Source organism: Arvicola amphibius, chromosome 9 (assembly GCF_903992535.2).
Source record: "Arvicola amphibius chromosome 9, mArvAmp1.2, whole genome shotgun sequence".
Classification (NCBI taxonomy): Eukaryota; Metazoa; Chordata; class Mammalia; order Rodentia; family Cricetidae; genus Arvicola; species Arvicola amphibius.
The window spans coordinates 57,273,000-57,285,386 of NC_052055.2; the positions used below are offsets into that span (position 1 = coordinate 57,273,000).

A 12,387-nucleotide genomic window follows, 5' to 3' on the forward strand; every position below is an offset into this window, starting at 1 on the left:
AAAAACTGAAGAAGAGAAAAGAAAAGAAAAGAAAAGAAAAGAAAAGAAAAGAAAAGAAAAGAGAAAAGAAAAGAAATGAAAGCAGCCTCAAAGCATTGGGTTAGCAGAGTGTGTTGGTGCGTATCCATAGTTGCAGCCTAGCCAGGAGGCTCACAAGTTTGAGGCCAACTTGGGCTACAAATGCAAAGCCCCATCTTGAAGAGAGAAGGGGGCACCAGAGAGATGGCCGAACAGGAAAAGCACTTGTTTCTGTACTTGGACGAGCTCAGTTCAGTCTCTGGGACCCAGCTACAGTTAGGAGGGAACCAACTTCACAGTGCTGTCTGACCTCCACATTCAAACCCCCCCAACACACACCAACTTCACAGTGCTGTCTGACCTCCACATTCAAGCCCCCCAACACACACCAACTTCACAGTGCTGTCTGACCTCCACATTCAAGCCCCCCCCCACACAGTAAAAAGTAAAAAACTAAAGAAAAAGGGGGTAGAATTGTTGCGGGAGTTCCTTCTGCTCCTTCAGCGAATAGCCGCTGAGAGACGCGACTATTGGCTGAAGGAGCTCCCGCAACAGTAGAATCAAACGAAGAATACAAAGTTTTGTTAAAGATCACTATTTATTTCTTTTTACTCTTGTTTCGTTTCTCTTCTTTCAGCTTCTTTTTGGAGACTTTGGGTCTGCTGGCCTTTCTGTATAGGTGATACCCGATCAGACCCAGGAGTGCGGGCACCATAGCTATGCCTACCAGAGGCAAAAAGCGCTTCAGCAGCTTTTGCCAGTAGTTGGCTGGAAACAATGCAATCAGCTCCACATCAAACTGGACCACTGCATCCGCTGGAGAGGCAGAGGAGGGGGGTATTAGGAGCTGCACCACTGCTTCCGCTGGAGAAGGGGGTGGGGGGGGGGGGTTGGAGGCTGCACCACTGCATGCGCTGGAGAGGCAGAGGGTGGGTGAGGGGTTAGAAGCTGCAGCACTGCATCCGCTGGAGAGGCAGGTGTGTGTGTGTGTGTGTTAGAAGCTGCACCACTGCATGCGCTGGAGAGGCAGAGGGTGGGGGGAGGGGTTAGAAGCTGCAGCACTGCGTCGGCTGGAGAGGCAGGGAGGGTGTGGAAAATTGCTGTGATGTATCCAGAGCTCTGAATTGGTATTAAAGCAGGGTAGGCAGGAGAGGTTAGGAGCAGGCTTAGGACACACGTGTTGACCTACAACTAAACACACGGCTCAGACTCAATGACAGCACAGGAAATTTGTGCACGGGAAACTTGCAGGTTCTTTCACATTTACAAGTGAGCATTATTTTTTTATTTAAAGATTTATTTTTGTTTTATGGATATGAGTAGTTTGCCTGATGTATGTCTGTGCACCATGTAGCGTAAGGAAAGGGGGGTCACTTTCCCCGGGAACTACTACAGAAGGTAGTGAGCCACCACATGGGTGCTGGGAACTGAACCTGGGTTCTCAAGTGCAGCCAGTGCCCTTAACGGCTGAGCATCTGTCTGGCCCCACAAGTGAGCATTTACATGTGTTGAGACTCCTCTGTACCAAATGGATCCCATTTCCAAATAGCCACACGGATAGGATTTTGTAGAGCTATAATTAACTGGAATAAAAGCAGATATCCTTAAAAACCCCAGCAGCTGATGAGCACATACCATACGTTCTTAGAGAAGTTTCAAAGAAGGGCTGGAAAACAGGAGGGACGCGCTTGAGGGGGGACAGGAGTCAGACAGTTTCAGATGAAGCAAACAAGCAGCATAGGAATGGGGAGGGAGAGTTTTGCTAAGAGGTTTTTATTTTTTTATGTGTTTTATTTTTGAGACTGGATTTCACTCTGTAGCCTCAGTTGTCCTGGAATTCACTGTGTAGACCAGGCTGAGCTCAAACCCATGGAGATCCACCTGCCTCTGCCTCCCGAGTGCACAACCACACCTGCTTATTAAGAGAGATTTTGCGTGGTCCTCCCCACCCTCTTCTCAGGGCTTCCTAAAAGCCTGCACTAGCATATCATGTCCCTAGAATTCTGTGGAGCAGATCACAGTTTACCTAGTGGAGTACGTGTGCTAATGCAAAGCAAGAGGGACCTATTGGAAACTGTGTGCTCGCCGCCCACCCTTCAGAACAGGTATCAGTAGTAGTACCTGAAGGCGAGTTCTAGGAACCAGCCGCCAGGGCCACCTCCTTACCCATTCTACATGACTCTACGTGAGGGCCCTGAAGGTCACCCTTTGGTTTGTTTTGAGTTTTAGTGTATTGTATTGTAGGCAGCAAGACCCTCGTGGCTCAAGAAGGTGCCAAAGGTCACCAGCTGCCTATGGTCAAGCCAGGTGGCCCTAACAGGTTGTCTCTAGTCTCTATAGGAGAGAATGGGTGGTCAGAGGAGAGGGTGCCAGCTACTTCTTTCCTCAGATTTGATCTGGACTTTCTCAACTTCTAGCCAAAGCAGTGCATGTGGCTCTCGGGGCCCTGTTTTGACTGCCGGGAGAAAAGACCTACTCAATTACCTGGGATGGTTGGCGGGTACCCTCGCTTTCCATAGGCCAAGTGAGAAGGGATGACTGCTCTTCGCTTCTCTCTGAGGGAAGGAACGAGCCGCAGGCAGGAGAGAGGTGAGCTGGCAACCTTGGCCCAGCACCACCAGAAGCTCCTCCCACCTCAGTTAGTGGCATCAAAATGTGAATTTTTCCCCCTAACAGGCTGACCAGTAAAGGTACCAATCACCCTACACAACATTCCCCCCAAAACCCGACAGGTGCCCTCAGGGTCCAGTGTGAAGCTAGGGCCCCTTTATTCTATAATGTCCTCCTCCTGGAGACGTGGGATGGCAGAGAAAGCTTCCACCCAGGCAAAGGGATAGTCAGGCCCGCCCCTGTCCAGATACTCACCCCACACACATGTCCAGAAGGCTCTGCTCCAGACCTTGAGGAAGAAGACGCAACTGAACTAGAGGCTACACATCACTCAAGAAGAAAATCAAAGACAACCCATCGACCTTCCTCAAGTGAGCTTTACTCCACTTCTTAAACTGTTAGCCCCCAGTGACGTGTGGGTCAAGAAGAGAATTTTAACCCAAGGTAGCTGAAGATCTTTAGGGTCTTACTCATTCTAGGATCCTTTCCAGCTTAACTCAGACGTTCAAGACACTAAGCAAGGGCTTAGGTTAGGAAGCAGACAAAGGCGCAGGTGACATACCTGGAATCACCTGTTTTTGGCCAAGTTCTATCACCAGAGGATCTCTAGACAGAGAGGTATCAATAATGCGTCCGTCTACCAAGCTGCCCTAAAGACAAAGAGCAAGAACTGACCCGTCTTTCCTCCCAGAAGGCCACACACAGTGGGACCGCCTGATAGGATGGCGGCAACCCTCGTAACTGCTTTGCATCCTGTCCCCGCTCCCACCCCACCCCCATGGAGCAAAAAGGAAGAGGAAGCCCCAAGGGCTGACACTTCTTGGAGATCTCTCCACCCTTCAGTTCTCAGTGCTGGAGAGTAACTGGCGGGAAAACAGGAAGGAGAAAGGAGGCGAGGGCACCCTCCACTCCCGCCCCCACGTGCTAGCGGACCCTAAATTCTCCCGCACAGCTTGCCACGTGTCCAAGCCAAAGCTGACGTGTTTCATTCGGGCGCCGCCCCCTCCCAGACCACGCCCCGGCCCCCCAGGCCCCTCACCGTGTAGTGGATGTGGAGCGTGTCTCCAAAGGCAGCGGATTCTGTACACGATTCAGGGGGCTGTACCTATGATCAGACTACAAGGGTCAAAGCTGCTCCTCCTAAAATCCTGTTACCATATCGAGACCCAGCATCTTCTCCCCAACTCAGTTCCATCACTTATCCTCATCGTTCACAGGTTCATTTAGAGCTCCCCCCGACCCCGTGCTCCCCCACGATCCCTTAGCCTTGAAGGGTGGCGGGGAGGGGGGCGAGAGGGAGGGTTTGGGGAGGTGGGGCGGCAGTCTCCTCACCAGGGTCTCCACTTGGAGGGTCCGGACAGGACTTTCAGTTTCTGGCCCAGCCTCAGCTCGGCACACCGCCCCATTGAGCAGCAGCAGCAGCAGCAGCCGGAGCGGCCAGAGCAAGGGACGCAGGGACATGACCAGACCTGGTTGGGGCACCGGGGCACCAGGACAGGCTGTGCGCGTGCAGGCGACCAGGACACCTCAGCTCCAGGCCAGACTGGTATGGGCGGGCCGCAAGGATCGAGCTCCTCCTCCCCCGCTTGTCCCCACCTCCTGGAGGGAAGAAGCCAGCATTCCCTACACTGTGATCCGAGGTTGCGAATTCTGACCCGTCTGTTGGCCTTTCCGTCCCATGGCGAGGGTCATGTGATAGCACCTATTTGCCAGTTTATTACGGGAGGCACAATTATTCCCATTTTACAGCTAAGGAACCTGCCCAAGGAGGTCATCATGCCAACTGGTGACCGACAGGATTCAAGCACAAGACTGCATTTGTTCTCTGTTCTTCTAAGATATGTTCCCTCCCACTAAGCTGGCAGAGGCAGGTGTCCAAGACAGCCAACTCTTCACCTCTCTTGGTTGTTCTGCCCTCGGTTACGTTCAGAAAGCCTCTGTCCTGAAGTCACTGACCTTTTCCTTCCTGTTTTCCCTTTACACCCTTTCCACAACAGCAGCGTGCTGCCATTTGTGTTTGGGCAAGGGCTTCAGTTTTTAGAAGGGGTTCTAGTAATTTTAGGCGGCCTTACCAGTTTCCCTGTTCATGATTCAAACCCTTCCTGAAAACTTAAGCTGTGGTACCTAGATCCCGGTCACTCAAAAGCTGTCATGGGGTCGTTCCATACCATACTCAGGCCGTGTCTTGGTTCATGGTTCTTTTTTTTAAAAAAAAAAAAATTACGATTTATCTTTATTTTATGTGCATTGGTGTGAATGTGTCAGATCCCCTGAAACTGGATTTTCAGACAGTTGTGAGTTGCCATGTGGGTGCTGGGAATTGAACCCGGATCCTCTGGAAGAGCAGTCAGTGCTCTTAACCACTGAGCCATTTCTCCAGCCCTCATGGTTCTCTTTAGCACTGATATTAGACACAACCGCACCTGTGTGGTAAGCCCCTCAGCCTACACACACCCAACACACACTTCCTCATATTTGGAACTACCTGCCCTTCCTGACAGTTCTCCTCGAACAACCTGCCCTTTCTGGAGGCTCTCCTCGAACAACCTGCCCTTTCTGACGGTTCTCCTTGAACAACCTGCCCTTCCTGCCCTGGCCTTTCCAACGGTTCTCCCCTATTAGTACTCTGTGACTTCTTCCATCTAAATTTCTAATTGGTCTCCTTTGGGTTCTCTTTCCGCAGCCTCTCCAGTGCCTCCATTTCTAGGACCACGCTAATTAAGTGCTCATTTTCTCTCTGTTTTGTGGTACTGGGGGGGGGGGGGGTCCAGTCCAGGCACTGGATTGATGTTGATGTCCCTAACCTAGGAATTATTTAAAATAAATAAATAAATAAAAACCTTCAATGTCATGGTCTAGATGGATGAACACACTAGTGGTTCAGAGCACTTGCTGTTCGTCCAAAGGACCACAGTTCAACTCCCTGTTCAACTCCCTGAACCCATACCAAATGGCTCAAAAATGCCTGTAACTGCAGCTCCAAGGTCTCCACCTCATCTGGCCTCCACAGGAACCCACACACATGAGGCATACAGATATACATACATTCATACACATAAGTACAAATAAATCTTTAAAAAAATAACTCATTGCCAGCCAGGTATGGTGGTGCACACCTTTAATCCCAACAATCAGGAACCAGAAGCAGACGAATTTCTTGAGTTTCAGGCTACCTAGGACTTACCTAGTCAGACTGTGTCAAACACACAGAACCCTCACTGTACAGTGGGGTATGGTGTACAGTGACGCACACCTATAATCCCAGCCTTATAAACCTTTTCTTAAAAATTAGTCAAAACGGCAGCCAGCAGGAATTCCTGGGGCTGAGGGAATGCTGTATATATTGAGGATATGGGATTACATGGATGGATTCACTTTTTAAAACCTACCAAACGTATGTCTAAGATTTGTGCATGTGGCTAGGGATATAGCTCAGCAGTAAAATGCTTGCCTGGAAATTCACCCCCAGCACTAATAAAAAAAGATTGTGTATCTTACTATATGAATATATATTTGGGCAAATACAAAACTACACGTCAAACTCTCTCTTGGAAACAGCAGCGGGTAACAAGTCCTAAACGGATGTGTTTAAAGCACTGTTTGACTCCTCAAAAGGCACTGACTGAGCTAGGACCCACATCAGTTCATGCTCTACTCCTCTCACAATCAGTCTCCCTTCTTTCTGTGCCCAGAAAGTGCACAGGATGAGTTATCCTGTAGCAATCATGCTGGACCGTGATACACAAAGATGGAAGTCTAGGCCTTTGCTAAGTGGAGACCCCCCCATGCTAGTCCAAGCTCCCCTTTAGTTCATTCTGTGCTACATACACTCATGTCACCTGCCACATCACCAAAAGCTTACATACTGCCCAGTGACTAAAACCTGGACATGCAGCTAAAGCTTGCCACCCAGCCCTCCTTTCCCATTAAACTGAAAGCCTCTAAGTCCAGTCCTGTTGGGTGGTGGCGGCGCACATCTTTAATCCCAGCACGCAGGAGGCAGAGGCAGGCAAATTCTTGAGTTGGGGGCCAACTTGGTCTACAGAGCAAGTTTTGAACTTGGGTTCCTCCTGCCTCAGACTCCTAAGTGTTGAGATAACAGGTGTGTCCAACCACCCTTGGCTCTGAAGAGTGAGACAAGAGACAGCTTCGTAACTCATTTTTATATCTTCAGTGTTCATGCCTGACACATAAATGCATATTAAAAGTTATCAGATTTCCCTGCTTCTGGACTATGGTCTGGTTTCAGATGAGTCTACTGTGTGTGTTCTCTGCTCAGTGCCCCCCTTTACCTCCAGGATGTTTAGCTCTTTCCAAGTCCGAATTCTCCTAGTTAAGCTTCCGAAGTCTTCTCCTATGTAGTTACTGTGCATGGCTTCTCTCTTCTGTTTTCGTCAAGGAGTTAGCACACAGACGACAAGGACAAAGTAGGACATGCCTAGAGCCCCCTAGGTACCAGCTGCACGATACTGGACAAGCTTTTGACTTTTCAAACGGTTTCTTGCAATCTGGCGTCAAAGCAAAGTTGCCTTAAACCCCCTTTTAAAAATCCATTTATTTACAGCATGTGTTCACAGGCAGGCATGTGCCGTGACACGTATGGAGAAGTACTTGTGCCATGTGTTTACAGGGAGGTGGGTGCCACGGTATGTGTGGTGTCGGGAGATAACTTGGGGAGGGATCGCTGTTCCACTGCATCAGGTCCCATGCAGAACTCAAGTGGTCTGGCATCTCACTAGCTCAGCCTTGAACTCCAGTCCCTCTACCTCCCAAATGCTGGCGTTACAAGCATTCAAACCACATCTAGCCAAATGTTTTATTTTTAATAAATTGTTGAACTATTAGATGAAAAACCATTGAAATATCTAACTATACTTTGAAAATCCCTAAGACAAATATATAAGCTTCAATTTACCAAGTAAAACAGCACATGTGAAGTGAACTCGTATTTTAACTCCTCCCCAAATATGTGCACATGTTCAGAGAAAGAGCAAGGGCTGGGCTGGGCTGGGGCTGCAGCTCAGTAGTGTTTGGTTGGTACACACAAAACCCTGGGTTCAACAGCCTTGCAGCCACTGGGCTTGGTGGCAGGCATACAGCTGTAATGCCAGCACTTGGGAGGAGGAGGCAGGTTTAGAAGTCCAAGTCATCCTCAGCTACCTGAGTTTACAGGCCAGCTGGGATACACAAGACCCTCCTTCCATCACCCTTTGCCGCCCTGCTCCCATTTTGAGCGGGAGTGTGAGCCTGGCGACCGTCAGAGTTCTGAGCCATTCACTGTGGACCTGCACCCTGCCAAGAGGCAGTGCCAGCAGTGCTGCGGTATCTGCTTTGAGTCAGGCTATGTTATCCTGGCTGGCCTGGAGCTCAAGCTGGTCTAGAAACCACATGGATCTGCCTGCCTCTGCCTCTTGAGTGCTGGAATTGAAAAGCCACCTGGCTGAAACTCTGTCTGTCTTTTTTTTTTTTTTTTTTTTGGTTTTTTGAGACAGGGTTTCCCTGTAGTTTCTAGAGCCTGTTCTGGAACTAGCTCTTGTAGACCAGGCTGGCCTCGAACTCAGAGATCCGCCTGCCTCTGCCTCCCGAGTGCTGGGATTAAAGGCGTGCGCCACCACCGCCCAGCCGAGACTCTGTCTCTTAAAAATAATAAAAGGAACCCAAAGGATGTACCCCAAAATGGCTGAGGATGGGTAGGCTTTTTGATGGGAGTGGGAAGAGTAAAGGGGACAGGTACAATATGCTGTCCTACCAAATGTATGCCCAATATCTGTGCATGCTCACGTACTATCTGGACCACTGACAATAAAAACTGCTTGGTTATAAAAATAAAACACGCACGTGAACAAGATCTGAATCATTGTAAGACAGGGGTTCTCGAGCTTCCTAGTGCTGCAACCTTTAATACAGCTCCTCATGTTGTGGTGACTCTGACCATAAAATTATTTCATTGCTACTTCCTAACTTTAATATCTGATATGCAGTTACCACATCCCACAGGTTGAGAGCTGCTGATTTAAGAGCCTGTAGAGGCTATTTCATGAGTGCTACCAAAGCCAATGGAGCTCTAGTAGACTAAAAAGACCCTGGAAAGGTCATGAACTCTGTAGTGAGACTTGAGCCGAATCTTAAAGTAGTACTTGTTTTGCTTTTTAAGAGTCTTAGGTTGTTTTTTGGAGCCGAGGTTGGTCTCAAACTGTTACACAGCCAAGGCTGACCTTGAACTCCAGCTCCTCTTGCTGTCACCTGTAAGTACTAAGATTATACCAAGTGTTTAACCTAGGGTAAGGTAGGTTATAACAAGCAAGCACTGTACCACCTGAACTACGTCCCTAGCCCCTTAATGTGGGAATGTGAGAAAAGAGGGTTAAAGGCAAAGGGCCGGATGTCTGGGGGGAATACACGGGCCAGAGGAGCTAAAGCCAAGTAGAGAGGCGAGTGGAGGGAGCAGGAGAACCCTGAGTGTGGAAGACAGCGGGAAGGCTGAGTGTCCAGCACAGCTGTCCAGCACAGCACTGGGCAGTGGCACACAGGCTGTCTAGGTGCCGAGGCTCTGTAAGGCACAGGATTGGAGGGAGGTGGGGAGCAGAAGCGAAGGCAGTAGCCCACTGAGGGGCTTGTCTGGCTAAGAGACTGGCAGAGACAAACACTCTATGGATCAAGTTCCAGGCCAGCAGGCCCAAGAATGAGACCCTGCCACCTGCACCCCCTCCAAAAAAAATATTCCACTGAGGACAACTTAATGAAACAGCCCAGGAAGGGTCAGGGAAGATTCACTTCCGTTGGACTGAGAAGGAACTCGAATTGTGATTCTGAGAAAGGCAGGAAAGCTGCCTAGTGGAAAACCACACCGGGAAATGCCTGAGCCTTGGAAGTGTCCACAGTCAGCTCACCCACACGGCATCCAGGTGTAAGCAGGGCACTGCTTCCCACAATTCCCTCTGCTGCTGGGCATTCAGCTCACCCACACCGCAGCCAGGTGTAAGCAGGGCACTGCTTCCCACAGTCCCTCTGACACTGGGGGCTGAATCACATCTTTACTGTGTTGTTTTTTCTGGTACTGTGGATGGAACCCAGAGCCTTGAACATCCAAAGCGCATGCTCTACTGGCCTTTTAGGTATGGTTTATACACAGCATCATCCAAGAATGACGGTCAGCACCCAAACCCTGTGGAGCACTATCCATCACCCCATCCATGCAAGGCGCGGCCAAGTCAGAACACATATTCCCCCTTACCTGTAACCTGTGTAGCAGTAGGGTCGTTTATGTTGCATTTGGAAACCAGAGTAAATTTCTGGCCACAAACTCAGCCTTCTATCCTCTTATTTGACCCTGACCTAGGACAGTCCTTGCCAAGATATTTGTCAATTGTCTGCAGTACCAGGGATTAAATCCAGGGCTGCTAAGCAAGTGACCAATCAGTAAACTACACCCAGCTCTGTCCAAAATAAACAGAATGGAGGAGTAGGGGGAGGGGCACAGGTAAAAGCAGTTAAAAACCTTCCGCCTGTCCTGCCAGCTAGTTCTCAGGAAGGGGGTCTGCGAGGGGCGAGTAGGAGGAAGCCTGTGTAAAGAACCGCTCAGCCCACACACAGGGCACCACTTCCACAACCAGCTTAGAAGCCCAGACGCTGCGCCACACCTGTGGCCAGGGTGACACACACTAACACTCACCTGCCAGATTTCCCAGGCGACCGTCCAGACCCTCACTGCCGTCACCACGCTCAAGGTTTCCACTTCCTTGGCCCTACCCCTCTCTGCACCGCTCACAAACTCAGGGTCATTCTCACCCCTTCCAGCAATTAGGGCCAGGAAACCCAATTAGAAAAACTGCGGAGGAAGAAGTATTCGGCTTCTGCCATTTCCCAGGGACCTCTCCAGCTGCTGGGTTTGAGAGTGAGCCAAAGACTGCACTTAGTGCTATGACAGCCTGCCCTGTACTGACCAGCAGGAAAGGAGGGGCATCCTCCTTGGCCATTCCCTAGATTTCAAAAGATTCCAGAGCATCCTGAAGTAGGTGTCCAGCTCCCCCTGAATACAGTGGTTTAACCCATCTTAAACAAACACCTAAATACAGAGAAAGGAATACATTTCTGCTCACTTTCTAATCTAACTGAACGTGTGTGCTTGAACTGGAGGATAGATGCAGAAGCCCCCACAAACTTCAGGCACTACACAAGGATAAGAAACACATCGGGGGCAGCTCTGCCTTTCACCCCGCCCAGGCTGTTTTAAGCCCACTCCTCCAAGTTCATTTTGGAAGCTGCCTTACCCAGATTATTCTGACGTAGTATCACTTGGGTCTGGGTCCTTTGCCAAATTATGAACATACAAGCCACGAAGACTATCTGCCCTGAGGTTCCCTCCCCTAACCCTGTATCCCCTTAGAGCTGATAGGTTGGGCAAGAGCAAGAGGGCTCCTCTACCTTCCCTCGAGTCTGAGTGATTAAGGGACAGGAAAGAACCCGCTTCTCCAAGTTTTCCTGGTATCACCAGTCTGTCGTTCAACTGAACTGCTTTTTAGCATTTACTTTTTTGAGGGAGGAGAGGCGGGAATAAGAAAAACATAGACCAGGCTGGCCTCAAACTTTCAGAGATCCTCCTCCCTCTGCTTTCTGCATGCTGGGATTGCAGGCAAGCACCCCCACACCCAGCTTCTATTATTACTGTCCTATGAAAAATTACCGCTGAGGCTAGGCTCACAGGCACACGCCGGGAATCCAGCCCTTGGGGGACAAAGGCAGGAGGGGGGATACAAATGTGAAGTCAGCAAGCCACACTGTGGTGACTACGATTTTAATCTCAGCACTCAGGAGGCAGAGACAGGTGGCTCTCTGTGAGTTTTAGGCCAGTCTGACCTACAGAGCAAGTTTCCAGGAAAGCCAAGATTACAGAGAAACCCTGTCTCAAAAACCAAAATAAAATAAAAAAGGAAAAGAAAATGCAGTTCAGAAAGTGATCTATTTATTAATAAATAAACAAGCACTTGAGAAAGATGTTCCTAACTTATGAGCTGAGGGAGCCTGGAGGAAGGAAAGGAAGTTACGCTTAAAGACACAGGGTTGGTGAAGGGTTGTGTGGCTCGGTGGTTTGGAAGCCAGAGACATGGGCAAAAAGCACTGATTCTTGAGGGTGATGACTCAGCAACAAGAGAAAGGCTGGAAGGAAAACTAGCAAGTAAAGAAATGGAGAAGAAACTGAGTATACATTTAGAACTTCATAGTATGTGGGACTCAAAGTCAGCACTGAAGCAAGGAGCAAGAGGGAGGGGCACCCCTGCTCACGGTCCCTGCTCTGTGTGTGGGCCAGTGACAGCAGCGGAGGGAGAGAGAAGTGGAAGGAAGGGAGTGTAAGCGTCATGGGAAAGGTGCTTCCCTCAGGACATCTGTGGGGTTTCTGGATGAGCTCAGCGCTGGGGATAGGAAACCACACCCCCCAGGCACGGCTGTGCAGTGCCGCTGCACTGACAATCAGACCATGTTTAACTGCCCAGATGCTTGCCCTGTGCTTACTCACTCCCCAAATCCAGGTCTAGATGGGTGATAAGAAGCCAATCTATGCACGGGGTGGCCATAATCAGACTACAGTCACCTAATCTTCAGGGTTGGAAAGAGTAACTTAGAGGAAATAAGGGCCCTCCATGTTCAGGGCCCTTCAATTACTTTAGTCTCTAAAGCAATGCTTCTCTCCCCTCCTAAAGCCACGGTCCTTTAATACAGTCCCTCAAGTTGTGGTGACCCCCCCAACCATAAAAATTATTT

The 12,387-nt window shown here is 49.6% G+C and overlaps 1 protein-coding gene across 1 annotated transcript; it reads right to left on the minus strand.

Annotated features, from left to right (window-relative positions):
• Positions 1-597: 597 nt before the first annotated feature.
• Fkbp11 (FKBP prolyl isomerase 11) lies at positions 598-4,184 on the minus strand. Its single transcript, XM_038343108.2, has 6 exons — positions 3,961-4,184; positions 3,668-3,733; positions 3,191-3,278; positions 2,884-2,917; positions 2,503-2,573; positions 598-834 (listed from the first exon to the last, which is right to left on the minus strand). Exons 1-6 carry the CDS (start codon positions 4,087-4,089, stop codon positions 617-619), a joined length of 606 nt encoding a protein of 201 aa, XP_038199036.1. The 5' UTR covers positions 4,090-4,184; the 3' UTR covers positions 598-616.
• Between the last annotated feature and the right edge of the window lie 8,203 nt (positions 4,185-12,387).